General features: G+C 36.8%; 1 protein-coding gene across 2 annotated transcripts in view; it reads left to right on the top strand.

Moving 5' to 3' along the window:
- Positions 1-15,686, top strand: part of GNB4 (G protein subunit beta 4) — a 33,790-nt gene that overhangs the window by 7,255 nt on the left and 10,849 nt on the right. Inside the window, exons 1-4 of one of the 2 annotated variants that reach the window (XM_016218085.2) lie at positions 3,170-3,245; positions 7,477-7,574; positions 13,644-13,682; positions 14,411-14,517. In XM_016218085.2, the coding sequence (XP_016073571.1) occupies positions 7,518-7,574; positions 13,644-13,682; positions 14,411-14,517 (203 nt within the window). In that variant the 5' untranslated portion in view covers positions 3,170-3,245; positions 7,477-7,517. Of the gene's footprint in view, positions 1-3,169; positions 3,246-7,476; positions 7,575-13,643; positions 13,683-14,410; positions 14,518-15,686 lie in introns of those variants that run through there. The other variant, XM_087818298.1, reaches the window with a different exon arrangement.

A 15,686-nucleotide genomic window follows, 5' to 3' on the forward strand; every position in this document is an offset into this window, starting at 1 on the left:
TTATTTATTTATATGCTTTATTATCTTTCTCCTAGACAGATATAGAATAAAGCTCCATGACAACGGGAACTTTTGTTTGTTTTGTTGACTGCTGAATCCCTAGGGCCTGGAATGTGCCTGGCATGTGTTTGGAACTCAGATATTTAAATAAATGAATAGATAACATGAATTAATATTTGCCAACTTTCTTGCTGTGTTTAATCCTATTTTCAAATGAGACTGCCTCAGAGAATCTTATAAGTTAGTGGTGCTTAGAGTTTCTTTGTGACACTGCTAAAGCTTCTCTGGAAGTGACCAGCTTTGTTTTCCACAACTTCATCTTTCTTTTGCCTGCCCTCTGGTGGAGGTAATACTAAAAGCAGCAGATGAATAGAATAGGTCAGTCAGAAGAAACAAAAACGGCAGAGCCTTGATTGCTGGGTGGGGTGGGGTGGGGGGATGGAGGTGGAGGAGGGTATGGGGGAATAAATGGTGATTGGAAAAATAAAAATAAGAACCTCGATCACAAACTGGATAATTAACTTTTAAATTACAAAGATTTGAAAATTTTAATTTTAGGTCAGCCTCTAGATTAATAAGAAGATTAGAAAGCCCTGGCCGGTGTGGCTGTGTGGTTAGAGCATCAGCTCCCAGCACCGAAGGATGGAGGGTTCGATTCCTAGTCAAGGGCACGTATTGGGTTGAAGGTTCCATCCCCAGCCCCAGTTGGCACGCGTGCAGTTCACACATTGATGTTTCTCTCTCTCCCCCTCATCCCTCCCTCCCTTTCACTTTCTCTAAAAATCAATGGAAAAAATGTCCTCTGGTGAAGATTAACAACAAAATGATTGGAAAGAATGAAAACAAGAAGAGCAATAGATTTAGAGATGTCTGGCGTAGGATGAAAATATAAAACTAGCTCCAAAATGTTTTGATTACTTTAAATAATTTCTACTTAAAAACAATTCTATTAAAATATTTTAAATATTTTCCATATTTAATTCAAAGGCATCTTTTTCTAAACTGTAATAAGAATTTCAGTTAACTTTTGTCAACTTTTCTACATGTCAGTTAGCATACACCAGTGAAGAAGGCAGTGTTCACACCCGGATAGTGGGCTCGAGAGGCAGCGCTCCTGGTTATTATGCTTCACCGCCTTCCTACTCATGTCCCACGGATGGTACCAGTACCAAAGGATATCCTTTGGTGCAACAGTTATGTCAAGAAATGATTGATGAGTTCCTCAGTACCGTTTGTTCCTCTATACCATTTGTCTAGTATGCATTATGGAGAGCCTTTTCTTCTCGAATTGCTGGGAACTATATCTTATTTAATGTTTTGAAGTAGAAATCACATTAAATGTCAAAACTCATGTACTAGCTACCTGCTAAAATAATATTAAAATTTCTCTTAATGTCCACATTTTATATTTAAGCTGTATACAGTTTAAATCCGCGCCCCCGCCTCCTCCAATTTTGGTTTTAGCACGGTTGGTTCCTGTGCCCTAGAGTTATTACCAAGGAAACTCAGTATATACTTTGCTACATAAGGGCAGATTCCACTGGGATTCTAGTTGGAACCCCAAAAGGGAGCATTTGTTCAGAAGGTATCATTAGTGTTGGCATCTTTGCAAATACTTTAGAGCTCTAACATTCTCTTCTTAAAAGCCACCGAATATTTCATTTCATGGATGTGCCATGTCTGCTCGCCTGTTGATTTCTATTTGTAGTTTTTTGTTTTATAAACATTTGGTAATGACTGTCCTTAAACATTCATTCTTAGCTATTCAAAAATGTGTTGTTTTTAGAAGCTTCACTATTTCTTCATCATCTAACTTGTAATACATTTTAGCTATAGAGAAACTGATAGAATCTGTACCGTAAAGTGAGAACATTACCTTGGGAGGGAAAAAGATGAGAACAATGGTCCCTGTGCTCAAAGAGCTAATAATCTCTGGGCTCTTGCATAGAGATTTTTGATATTTTTGTTATAGTTACATTTAGCAATGGCTTGACTCCATTCGTTTCCCCTTCAGTTTTTATGAGCTCCCCACCTAAATAAACACCTTTATCCAGGAAGTGTTTCAAGTACAAAAATTGGGCTTTAACTATTTGGTAATGTGAAATTAAAGCCCAGTAATGCAGCTTAAGCTGCATGAGGCTCTGTTGTCTAATTAGCATGTCCAATTAAATCATACATTGTATTTAGGATAGTTAATGAAGCTTATAGTGACCGGTTTTTATAAGGAAATAATTAATTTTTTTTACTTTCTAGACTTACGTAAATTAAATTATGTATTTAAGTGGAATGTGGTAGACAGCTAATTACTTAAGGAAATTGAAATTTTTCAACAAGGGATCTTCATTATGTGCATTATTTATTAAATGGGCCTCTAGGGAAGTTGGGGGAGGTTAAACTCTTTGAAAAATGCTGTTTCCTGTCATATGGTATAAAAAGCAAAAGCAGTTGGTACTTAAAGGTTTTTAAACTTAGATATTCGTTTTCATGGTATAGTTAACCTTTATCAATGGGAATTAAAACTTATCAACAAGGGGGTTTAGAATATTTTTTAATTATTAATGTGCCATTACAGAAGCTTTGGGGGCAGAAAAACAAATTTAAAAACACACACGGAGACTCCTCCATGCCTAAGACATAAAGGACAAATGGTGGCGTGCAAGTTTCACCTATGGTTATGTGATAACTAATCTTTCAGTGAGGGAGCATCTGTGTGAAGTTGTTAGAGGTGATAATGAGAGAGCATGAAGGGACCCTGAGTGTTGCAGGATGAAAACAGTAGGAAGATCAGAGCAGTAGAATTAAACTAAATGTAACTCAAAATAAATACGCTGTTCAAGCTCCCTTTGATTGATGGATTTTGAGAACATTAGTGGTGAGGGTAGGAGCTGGGGATGGAGTGGAATCCCAAATATCTAGCCAGAGTTATTCATTAGCTGTTGGTCTAAACCCAAGACAGCAATTGTATGGCATTTTGGTTAATAAAGTGTGATGCTGAAGTAGCATTGGTGGATATCTGTTCGTTTCAGACTAATATCACAGACTTGCTGTTTTTTTTTTTTAAAGATGTGCACATTTATTTATTTGTTTAATCCTTACCCAAGGATATTTTTCCATTTCTTTTTAGAGAGAGTGAAAGGGACGGAGGAAGGCGGGGGGAGAGAGAAACATCAATGTGAGAGAGAGACATTGATTGGTTGCCTCCTGCATGCGCCCTGACTGGGCTGGGGATCGAAACTGCAACCCAGGTATGTGCCCTAACCCGAGACCCTTTGGTGCAAGGGCTGACGCTCTAACCACTAAACCACACTGGCCAGGGTATATGCATCACATTTAAAAAATATATATATCTTTATTGATTTCAGAGAGGAAGGGAGAGGGAGAGAGAGATAGAAACATAAATAATGAGTTATTGATCGGCTGCCTCCTGCACACCCCCTGCTGGGGATCGAGCCCGAAACCGGGGCATGTACCCTGACCAGGAATCGAACCCGATCGCCTGGATCCTGGGTCGATTCTCAACCGCCGAGCCACGCCCGGCCGGGCTATGCATGACATTTTATTGGGTCATGGAATGCATCATCTTGGTTTAGATTTCTGCAACACTGACATGTCTTGGTCAATGACAAAACTCCTAATTATTATCCAAAGTGGTCACCCCAAATAGATTGATTTATGATATCTAGATAAAGAACTCGTTTTCTTATTGATTATTACTGTGTGAGGACTGATCATGTTGTGTCTTGGTAAGAAAACTTAATCACAAGTTCCTTTTTAAAAAAAATTTAAAAAATATGTATATATATAAATGACTTTTGGCAGTTCATAATCCAAGTTCTTTTTTTAGTTAATTCCAAAGATACATGAAACACTGTTTTCTTAGTGGGTATTTTCTCATATACTTTGCTACTTAACAAAGTTTAATGCATTTAAGCTTTAAAATTAAAAAATTTTTATTTCAAGCTGTTTTCAGGCAGCTTGGGTATTTCAAGATAAAAGATAGCTTTGTTCCTAAGCTATCCTTTCCAGTCCTGGTGTTTATTTCATCCTTGTATGTCTGAAAGAGTAAAGCAGGACCAAATACAAATAGAATATTTAAAGGAGGTAATGGCTGCCAAAAAAAAAAAGCCAAGATTTTGCCAGATGTGTTGTTTCCCTTGAGGACAGAGATGAGAACACCTGATTGCAGAATTGAGACTCGGAGAGGTTAAGCAGTTTCTGGGATCACACAGAATACAGTCACATTCAAGCATGTTAGGTTCTGTGACCTTGGGTAAGGCCCATAAACCCCCTAACATAGTTTCCTCATCTGCAGAATGAGGAAGATATTAGCACCTACCTTTGGGCTTGATTTGAAGTTAAATGAGTTATGATGAAAAGTTTTGAACAGGGCATGGCACATAGTAAGTGCTCAATAAATGTCATCTCCTGGTTGGCTAACTCCTACTTGGTGTCTTTTTAAGTCTGGGTTGTCGTGCCTTTGTATCCTGCTTTTATATATTTCAGTTTAACAATCTCTATCTACAGCTTGGAGATCCAAACTGCTTTGAAACTTCAGTTTTTTAAATACATTTAATGGCAAAAGCTTACGTGATTTGAACTCATTTGGCGCCAGAACCTGACCTGAACTAACATGAAACTTGCTAGTCTATTTTTCCCACCTAGTTGTGAATGTGCTTACATCTTAACTATAGGAATACGCTTTCTTGCTTATGTGACATGCTTCCCCAGGGTCCATTTGGGGCACTATGTGATATTTGATGAACATACTTTTTTAAAATCTGCAAACTTCTGCCCTAGCTGGTTTGGCTCTGGTTAGAACATCGGTCTGCAGACTGAAGGGTCCTGGGTTCAGATACGGCCAAGGGCACATACCCCAGTTGCAGGCTCTATCCTGGTAGCAAGATACAAAAACAAAACTTAATGCCTATGCTACAGTTATAGCATCTCTAACTTCTGTTTTTCTCTCTTTTTAAAAATATGTTTTTATTGATTTTATAGCTAGAGGAAAGGAGAGAGAGAGAGAGAAACATCAATGAGAGAATCATTGAGCAGCTGCCTCCTGCCCACCCCCTATTGGGGATCAAGCCCAAAACCCAGGCATGTGCCCTGACTGAGATTCCAGCCAGTGACCTCGTAGTGCATGGGATGATGCCGAACCAGCTGAGCCACACCGGCCTGTTTTTCTCTCTTATCCATTCACCATGCAGCTCTAAATTTTTGGCTGATTTCTTGAGAAAGAAAGCCACATGGAATATGTGTTTATGGAATACTGAGGATGGGTAGGCAATTATGTATTTAAATCCCTCAATAAGAACGATCATAGCAACCTAATTCATTATGGGTTCAGGGTTTTTTGAATTTTACAGAGTATAGGAACTATAAATCAAGATTGCAAAGAGAAAAGTAAACATTTCAGATTTAATTATAACAACTTGAAATGAACTTTTCTGGTGAATAGACTTAGTAAGCAAAAGTAGTTTATCCTTAAGTTTTCAAAGTGCAATTTAAAATATTTTTTTTTTATATGCTTTCATGATTAGCATGAAAATTATTAGTAGCTAAGATATTTGTATTTCCTTGTCTCATGCAGATTGAAATAGCTGTTCACTAACACAGCAGTATAATTGTACAGGCTACATAATGCCTTGCTTTAGTAAAAATTCTGTGGGCATTTGAAGAAGTGGATGGAGAAGGCAGTTTGAATTATACTGTATTTTTTTCCATTTGGTTTAATAAATTGGCTTGGATACAGTGGCTCATTGGTATTTTTCGATATTTGTGACTGGTACAGCTGAACTTTTAAAGATAACTGATATGCTGCTTTCTGCTCCACTTACAATGCGTTCACTATATGCTAGTTACCTAAAATGTGTTAAATGAATCAGATATTCATGTTGAAAAAGAACTTAGTCAAGAAGTTACAGTAATTGAAAGAGCCCTGTGCTTATATCAAATAATTTCTGTTAAATTATTAGCTTAAAATTGTTTTATTCAGCAGTTTCAATACCACTTCAGAGTTGAAGTGAATGAAGGATGGTTACTTGAAAACAATTCTCATGGGAATGTGGCATTGGGATAGTCATTTTGGGCTCTAATTGTGACCTGAGGAGAGAGATAAACTGAGCCTTGTGCTTAGAGAAGCAGAGAAAGTTATTCTGTAGGAAGATGAAAAACAAAGATCTGAAAAGCAGGGCAATTAGAGAAGGAATACTACTAGTTTTCAGCCTCTGGTCTCTTCCCGAGGTGTAATATTCATGCCTTTTGGTTCTGTGACTCATCCTAAATCTTTAGAACAGATTTCCTAAATTTCTTAAGCTATTTCAGGTTAGCGTATTTACTGGAGAAGAAAGTGTCTTAGGTGACAGGGATATAGCAAACCAAGTCCCTGCATTAGGAGCTTATATTCTACTAGGAGGAAACAGACAACAGATGAGCAAACACATGCTAGGTGCTGTTGAGCCTTTGATGACCTGGTGGAGACGTAAGGGGGCTAGGGCGGTGCCTAAGTGCTATCGGCGAAGGTCCCTCCGAGAGGTAATCTTTGAGCAGAAGGAAGCAAATGATGAAATCATCGGGGTGGGGGAGGGTAAGAGCATTTCAGGCAGAGGGAAGAGCAAGTGTGAGGACACTGAGGCCGCAGAGCCCACTTAGTGTGTTCAAGGAACATCAAGAAAGCTTTTGAGTGGCTGGACCGGAGTGAGCGAGAGAGAGAGTGATAGCCAAGGAGGTCAGAGGGGTATGTGTAAGAGTTTAGTAGGGCCCTGTAGTTCAAGCCAGGGGGTAAGGAGTGGAGTGGAAAATCATTGTAGCATTTAAAATAGAAGAGTGACTCGTGTTTTGAAAGAATCACTAGTTGCTATATTTAGAACAGACTAGACAGCGGTTGAAAGTAATAGAAAGACCAAGTGAGAGATGATGGTTTGGACCAAGGTGGTTCAAGTGGACATAATCAGAGTTGGTCAAACCCTGGATATTTTTTTGAAGGATTAACTGACATGCTTGGATACATGTGGGGTATGAAGGAAACAAGTTAAGGATGACTCCCAGGTTTTTGGCTTAAACAGTTGGAAGGATGGAATTACCATTTACTGAGATAGCGAAGATCTGAGGGTGGGGTGGGGTTCAGTTTTGAAGTATTAAGTTTGAGGTGCCTATTAGACATCTACGTGGGGATGTCTGTTGGTGCCCTATTGTAAAGTATTTCTCCCTGGACTCCTAGTACTAATTCTCTATAATTTAGTCTCGAAAACTACAACTCAGGATTTCTTTTCCATCCTCTGATCACATTCCACCATAAAATCCTTTATAAATAATCTAGATCTATATTTACTAAGCAAGTTTACATTCTAGTAATAATTGACTATCTCATTGAGGTTTCAGAAGGACCAAAAAAACCCCAGCTGTATGTCAATATTTTTAAAGTAGGTTAATATATAAATGGAGAACTGAATTAGTCTCTCTCTCTCTTTCTTATAGTTGCTTTGTGTTGTTAAGTTTGAAGTAAACAAATTCAAAAAATGAGTGAACTGGAACAGTTGAGGCAGGAAGCTGAACAGCTACGGAATCAGATCCAGGTAAGAGCAATCTTTCTCATTTTTTCAAAAAAATTTTAACACTTTTATTTAGTACCACTAATGAACCAGATTTGTTCATTAGATCATCAGTCCACAGATGTTAAATAATTTATAAGACAAGAAATGGTCAGTTTGTTTTTATCATACCTCTAAGTAACTCTCCCAAAATAATTTCTAACAAATAGATATTTGGACTAATGGCCTCTGTGTCCCGAAGAAGTTAATATCATACATGTAATCCCTGCTGAAAGACAATTATAATTCTCTTCTTAGTCACACACCTGGAATCGTAGTTTGATTTTTGGGTGCAATACCACGAGGCAGATATTATCACATTGTAATATTCTAAAAATTATTCATCTCTAAAACATTAGATTGCAGAAAAACATTAAAAATTATTAGTGGCATAATAAAGACATGTCTGTCGTCTTTTACTCTTGGAAATCAACTCAAAACAGTAAAGAGCATAAGAAACAAATACAAGCTCCACCTGTAACAAAATTTGAACCTTCGTAATAGGATAGGGAAGAGTTGTCAGGTGTGGTGATGCCTCAGGGGGTGGGAAGGCTCTGAGAGGAGTTTCTGCAGCAGTAAATCTCATACAGAGTAGGTAGTGCTCCCTCTGGGACAACTCCAATAACCCTTTCTTTAGAACAGTGGGAACAGATGCTTCCCTGGGCTGAGGAGTATCAAGGTAGGCAGAGAAAAAATGAAAGGATATAGACGTGCCATCTTTTAGGAAGCCTCTTGTTGACAGGGTGGAGGAAAGAGGCTAGTTGTGTGTAGCCTGGTGCTGCTTGCTTCTTTTCACAGGGAAAAAGTAAGGGCTAAAACAACTTACAAATATAAGTGAAGAACTTTGGGATGAGGCAGGGGGAAGACTCTCTGATAACCTGGACCATTGCTGTGGCCCTCTCCAATGCAAACTTTTTGCAGTAAGCATTTCAGAAGAACTCATCTAATTTAAGAGTGAAGAGTAAGAAAAAAGGAACAAGCACAGGCTCTCTACAAAGATATTACAAGGAAAGAGGGAAAGGAGACTGCCCTTCCCCATTGTATATTTTTGCCTCCTTTGTCGTGAATCACTTGACTATATATGCATGGGTTTATTTGTGGGCTGTCTTCTGTTCCATTGAGCTATGTGTGTTTTTTTAATGCCAATAACATACTGTTTTGATTACTATAGCTTTGTAATATAGTTTAAAATCAGGGAGCATGATGTTTTCAACTTTGCTTTTGTTTCTCAAGATTCCTTTGGCTATTTGGGGGTCTTTTGTAGTTTCATAAAAATTTTAGGATTTGTTCTATTTCTGTGAAAGTTGCCATTGGGTTTTTTGTTTTGTTTTGTTTTTTAATATACTTTTTTAAAAAATTGATTTCAGAGAGAGGAAGGGAGAGGGGGAGAGAGATGGAAACATCAGTGATAAGAGAGGGTCATTGATCGGCTGCCTCCTGCACACCCCGTGCTGGGGATCGAGCCCACAACCCAGGCATGTGCCCTGACTGGGAATCGAACCTCAATCTCCTGGATCATAGGTCGATGCTCAACCGCTGAGCCACACCCATCCAGGTGCCATTGGGTTTTGATAGTGATTGCATTGAATCTGTAGATTGCTTTGGGTAACACGGACATTTTAAGAATATTAAGCCTTTCAATCTATGAGCATAAAATATCTTTTTACTTCTTTGCATCTTCAGTTTCATTTATCAATGTTTTATAGTTTTCAGTGTTTTATCTTTTACTTCCTTGGTTAAATTTATTCCTAGATATTTTAAATTTTCTGACGCAATTGTAAATGGGATTGTTTTCTTAATTTCTCTTTTTTGAGAGTTCTTTACTAGTGTATAGATAGACAACAGATTTCTGTACATTAATTTTGTATCCTGCAACTTTACTGAATTCACTTATTCTAATGTGTGTGTTTTTTAATTTTTGTTTTAAATATATCTTTATTAATTTCAGAGGAAGGGAGAGAGAGAGAGAGAGAGAAACATCAATGATGAGAGAGTCATTGATCGGCTGCCTCCTGCACGCCCCCGACCAGGGATCGAGCCCGCAACCTGGGCATGTGCCTTGACCGGGAATCGAACCCTTATCTCCTGGATCCTAGGTCGATGCTCAACCGTTGAGCCCCGCTCGGCCGGGCTCTAATGGTCTTTTGGCTGAGTCTTTAGGATTTTCTATATCATACTCTGTCATCTGCACATAGTGATAGTTTTACTCCCTCCTTTTCAATTTGAATGCCTATTAGTTCGTTTTCTTGCCTAATTGCTTTTGCAGTGACCTATGGTACTGTGTTGAGTAAAAGTGGTGAGAGTGGGCATCCTTGTCTAGTTTCTGACCTTAGAGGAAAAGCTTTTAGCTTTTCACCATTGAGTATGATGTTAGCTGTGGGCTTGTCATTATTTTGAGGTATGTTCCCTCTATACCCACTTTGTTGAGAGTTTTTTTAATTATGTGTGGATGGTTGGATTTTGTCAAATGCTTTTTCTGCATCTATTGAGATGCTTATATGATTTTTATCTTTCATTTTGTTGACTTGCTGTATCACATTGATTAATTTGTGGGTATTGAACCATTCTTATATCTCTGGAATAAATCCCACTTGATCATGCTGTATGATCCTTTTAATGTATTGTTGAATTCCATTTGCTAATCTTTTGTTGAGATTTTTTTTTGCATCTATGTTAATTAGGAATATTGACTTGTAATTTTCTTTTCTTTTTTTAAAAGTTTTATTTATTGATTTCTAAGAGACAGAGACTTATTGTTCCACTTATTTATATATTCATGGTTGCTTCTTGTATGTGCCCTGACTGGAGATCAAACCCTCAACCTTGGGGTATTGGGACAACGTCCAACCAACTGAGCCACCTGGTCAGGGCCTAATTTTTTTGTGCTCTTCTTTTCTGTAATGACTGGCCAAGAGCATGCGGACTTGCCCATCTCATTTAATCCTCATAGCAAGCCTGTGAGGTAGATGGTTTTACTTCATTTTGTAGTTGAGGAAACTGAGCCTCAGTGAGAGAGAGAAACATCGATGTGAGAGAGGACACATCAGTTGGTTGCCTCCCATACACACCCGGACCGGGGCTGGGGATTAGCCCTGCAACCCAGGTACATGCCCTTGACTGGGAATCGAACCCAAGACCCTTGGGTGTGTGGGCCGGCACTCTAACCACTGAGCTACACTGGCCAGGGCAACAGATTTTTTAACTGACTAAGAAGATGATCTAAATGATATAGCTCATTTCATAAAGCTTAAAATCAGAGAATCCTTTTTTAGACTTTAGTCTTCAAATCCACCATTTTGGGAACATGGTTCAGGCCATCACTGTCATTTCTGGAAATTCTTTTCATTTCAGGAAAGTGGGCTAAATCATTCCTTGCCAAATGAGGTTTCTTAACCCACAATTTGAGAATGAGAGAATCAAATCGTATGTTTGTGTAGCTACTTATAATACCCTGACATAGAAATATTCTGAGTGTTTATAAATAGGTTGAAAGGGCAGCCAAAAAGATTGTGCATTCATTCCATCTAGACTTTGCTCCAAGGGGAGGCAGGCATTTTTCCCTTGGCTGGCTGGAACATGTTGTCCAGTTGGCACATTTATTCAACAAATATTGTGTGCTTCCTCTTTGTACAGGAGCATGCTAATAAGCACAGTAGAGAAAAACAAAGTTGAAGAGGATACTACCCTAACCCTTGAGGGGAAAGTTGTTTCAAGTGTAGAAAGAAGAATTAATTGCCCTTCTTATTTGCCCTTCAGATTTAGAGGATTTTAGATACGAATGCTCTAAATTTATTATTATCTGATTAAACTTGGTTTAAAACACTTTTTGCTTATTATATATGTTCTTTCCTTTCCTTTGTTATATTGACTTCTGTTTCATTACCTTTTGATAATTCCCTTCAGCTTGTGTAAAACTTTAAGGTCTCTGAAACTCTACCCTGTAATGCTTAGGCATAAACACCAGCTTACATGTTATTAATTAATGCTATCAGTATAAATGCTATTAATGTAAATATATAGATGCGACTTAATATGAACTATGGCTATTATGTAAAAATTGTTTTTCCTGAAATGTCCTGTTTTTTTTATATTGGATCTAAAATATTTTATTTCTTCTAGTATCTGTATCCAGTGTATTAGAAAGCATTTCCATAGAAGTGCTATGTATTTTTAAAAACATTTCTGAAATGACCTGGGTTATACTATAAATATCCTTCCTATCACCTCAACTTCTAGATGCCAGAACAAACAGAAGGGAACTCAGACCTCTTGCTTTTGCAGAAGCTTAGTAACAAATATAACTGAATACTATGGCCTTATTAAGACAACCTAGATAATTTTTACTCAGGGAGTACAATTAAAAATATTTTCATCATAAACTCAATATATATTTGCATAATGAAATACAATGGAGAGTCCATAAATAAATCAATTGGCCACAGATATATGGTTTTTCAACAAGAGTAACAAGACCATTCAATAGAGAAAGAATAATCCTTTCAGGAAATGGTGCTGGGGTCCGGCCGGGCGTGGCTCAGCAGTTGAGCCTTGACCTAGGATCCAGGAGATGCGGATCGATTCCCTGTCAGGGCACATGCCCGGGTTGTGGGCTCGATTCCCAGTCAGGGGCGTGCAGGAGGCAGCCAGTCAGTAATGACTCTCTCATCATTGATGTTTCTATCTCTCTCTCTCCCTTCCTCTCTCTGAAATTAATAAAGATATATTAAAAAAAAAAAAGAAAGAAAGAAATAGTGCTGGAACACCAGGATGTCCACATACAAAGAATGAATTTGGACTCCTACATTGCACCTATTATAACACTAAAAGTGTAAAATTCTTAGAAGTAAGCATAGTTGTTAATCTTTATGACCTTGGGTTAAGTAACAGTTTAATAGGACACACTAAAAGCACAAGCAACTAAAGAAAATAGATAAATTGGACTAAAAAGTTAGAAACTTGTGTGTCAGAGGGCACTATCAAGAAAATGAAAGGTCAGCCTATAGAATGGGAGAAATTTTGTAAATCATACACCTGATAAGGGCCTACTATTCAGAATACTAGAGCACCTACAACTCAGCAATAAACAACTCTGTTAAAAATGGGCAAACAGTTCCCTAAAGAAGATACACAAATGGCTAGTAAGCACATGTAAAGATACTCCACAGGAAGAGATGCTCAGTATCACTAATCATTAGTGACATGCAAACCCAAACCACTAGATACAACTTCACCTCTACTAAAATGGCTGTGATAATACTAATTAAAAAAGAAGACAGCAGCAGTGTTGGTGAGGGTGTGAGGAGATTGGAACCCTCATGCATTCCTTGTGGGACTATAAAATGGTGCAGCTACTATGAAGGACAATTTGATAGTTTCTCAAGTTAACAAAAACTTGTACATGGATGTTCAAAGCATTATTATTCATAAAAGCCAGAAAGCGTAAACACAAATGTCCATCAGTTAATTAATGGATAAACAAATGTGATATATCCATATAGTGGACTATTACTCGGCCATGGAAAGAAACGAAGTACTGATATATATTACCCCATGGACGAACCTTGAAAACAGTATACTAAGTGAAAACAGGTGCTTTTAAAAGCATACTTGTTAAAATAGAAGTCTGTGGAAAATAAATACTATAAAATATGTAGATTCTTATGTTTCTTTTTAGGTAGCCAGACACAAAAGGTCATCTATTGTATGATTCCATTTTTATAAAGTGCCCAGAACAGGCAAATCCATAGAGATAGAAAAGTAAATTAGTGATTACCAGGGGATGAGGGAAGAGGTTTTCTTTGGAGTGAAGGAAATGTTCTGGAATTAGGTAGTGGTGATGGGGAATATACTAACCACTGAATTATACACTTCAAGATGACTTAAATGGTTAATTTTATGTTATGTGAGTTTTATCTCAATAAAAGTTGTTTTAAATAAAGATTATGTGGTACAGTAAAAAAATACATTTGCAAATCTACATTTGCAATGAAAATATTAAAGTTATACTTAGCAATTTCCATGTCTAAATGTATTATAATCCTTTCTTTACTCCAGGATGCTAGGAAAGCATGTAATGACGCAACGCTTGTTCAGGTAAAGTCCCCCTCCTCCCCCCCGTTTACTTTAGTAATTCACGCGAAACAGCTTTACACTGATGCGACTGACATTCAGATTTTCTATCAGTATTTAATTGAAAAATATGCGCTCTCTAAAAACACTTTGTAATGTGTCAGATGCTGCACAGGTGCTTTTAAAAGCATACATGTTAAAATAGAAGTCTGTGGAAAATAAATACTATAAAATATGTAGATTCTTATGTTTCTTTTTAGGTAGCTTCTTGATTTTTTTAATATACTCTGATTAAGCTTTTTTTATTATATAAACTCTTAGGAAGGTTTTATTAAGTTAATTAACATTAATAATTTTCATTAAGGAAATATTTTATGTGCTTTACAAATATAAAAGTGGCTTTCTTATAGGCAGTTAAAATGATAAATGTTTTACTCTTTGATCATCTGCGATTAGATTTTTATTTGGTCTGTTTTTCTCCCTAAAGTTGAGAGGTATGTCTGTTCTTTTTAGTTAATAGTCTACAGAAGATATTCTTACTGGAAAGTGTGCATGTAGCATAATTTTAAATCAGTTACACTTTCTTGAACTACATATTGATCCTATGCTTTCTCTATGGAATTATTTATGTTAAATTACCTTCAGTTGCTCTAAATTTGTTTTATGTCTGATTTCTTGCCTATTAATTGTTTCTACTTTATTTCCTGAGCTATATCTAAGGTAAAGAATAACATTCATCTCGCTTTATAAAGATCACATCAAATATGGATTCTGTGGGTCGGATACAAATGCGAACAAGACGTACACTGAGGGGGCACCTCGCTAAGATCTACGCCATGCACTGGGGCTATGATTCAAGGTTTGTACCTGCCATTTTCAAATTATCCACAGAAGTATATTCATTAAAAATCACCATTTCCATTTCCTTTAAAACAAATAATTTTTATAGTTAAAAAATAAACTATATTTATGAAATGTTTGGAGAAAATGCACCCAATATGAAGACTTTACTCTCACCAAATATATTCAGGGACACTTTAAAAGTTTATATACCTTTACTGTGGAAAATAAATTCATCTCTCAAAAATATCATTATTAGATTATCCAGGTAAACTGTTCAGGATTTCTTCTCTTTGCAGTGAGGTATTATACTTTGTTTTTTTATTGTGTCAAAAGGAGTTCTGTTGTATATTAACCTTGAAGTTTCAGTTAATAAGCAAATATTGCTGAGTATTGCTATGTACAAGTTACTAGGTATTGCTCTAATTATTATCTAAATTCACAAAGGATGGATTTAGCTCTATATTTAGCTCTCCAAATTGCATTTTTCAAGATGCATTCTCTTTTGTGAGATTACTTGATTAACTTAAATATCAGTTATTTTTCCCTTTGGCATTTATTTTATGCTGCTCCTTTGACAATTTTTACTACTTGATTTCTTATAAGTATGTGTAAATATCTACCAGATGGTGGAGGCCTCAAAGGTAGGAGGTATTTTCTGTGTTGTACCCATAACATGGCCTTGCATTCACAGGCTCTCAGTTGATATTTTTCGACTAAATGAACATGGTTGTTAGGCTTACATGGACTCTATTGTCGTTAAATTTAAATCAGTAAATACAAACCAGTCAGCTAATACCTATCAGAATCTTGAATAAGAATGAGAATGCTGTCACCATGAAAAAGTTGAATCATAACCAGAGACATTTTTAGTAAAATGTCTAAATTTTGCTAAATTTTATGTTATGTTAAAAATTTTGGCATGCAGAATAAATTTCTTTTAAAGTTAGGAGACTGGTAGGAATGGGGTGGAGGGGGTCAGTGGGGAAAAAGGGGGGGGATATGGGGACATTTGTAATACTTTCAACAATAAATAAATTGAAAAAATAAAGTTGGCAGACTATTTTCTGGTATCAAGTTTTTAATTCAAAAAATTATATGTATATTTTCTGAACTGTTCTACATTAATGTCATGCATAACTAATTTAAACTACTTTTTCCCTCTGTCAAATTATTTTTGTTTGTTCC

The sequence above is a fragment of the Miniopterus natalensis genome, chromosome 6 (assembly GCF_054644295.1).
Source record: "Miniopterus natalensis isolate mMinNat1 chromosome 6, mMinNat1.hap1, whole genome shotgun sequence".
NCBI classification, from domain to species: domain Eukaryota; kingdom Metazoa; phylum Chordata; class Mammalia; order Chiroptera; family Miniopteridae; genus Miniopterus; species Miniopterus natalensis.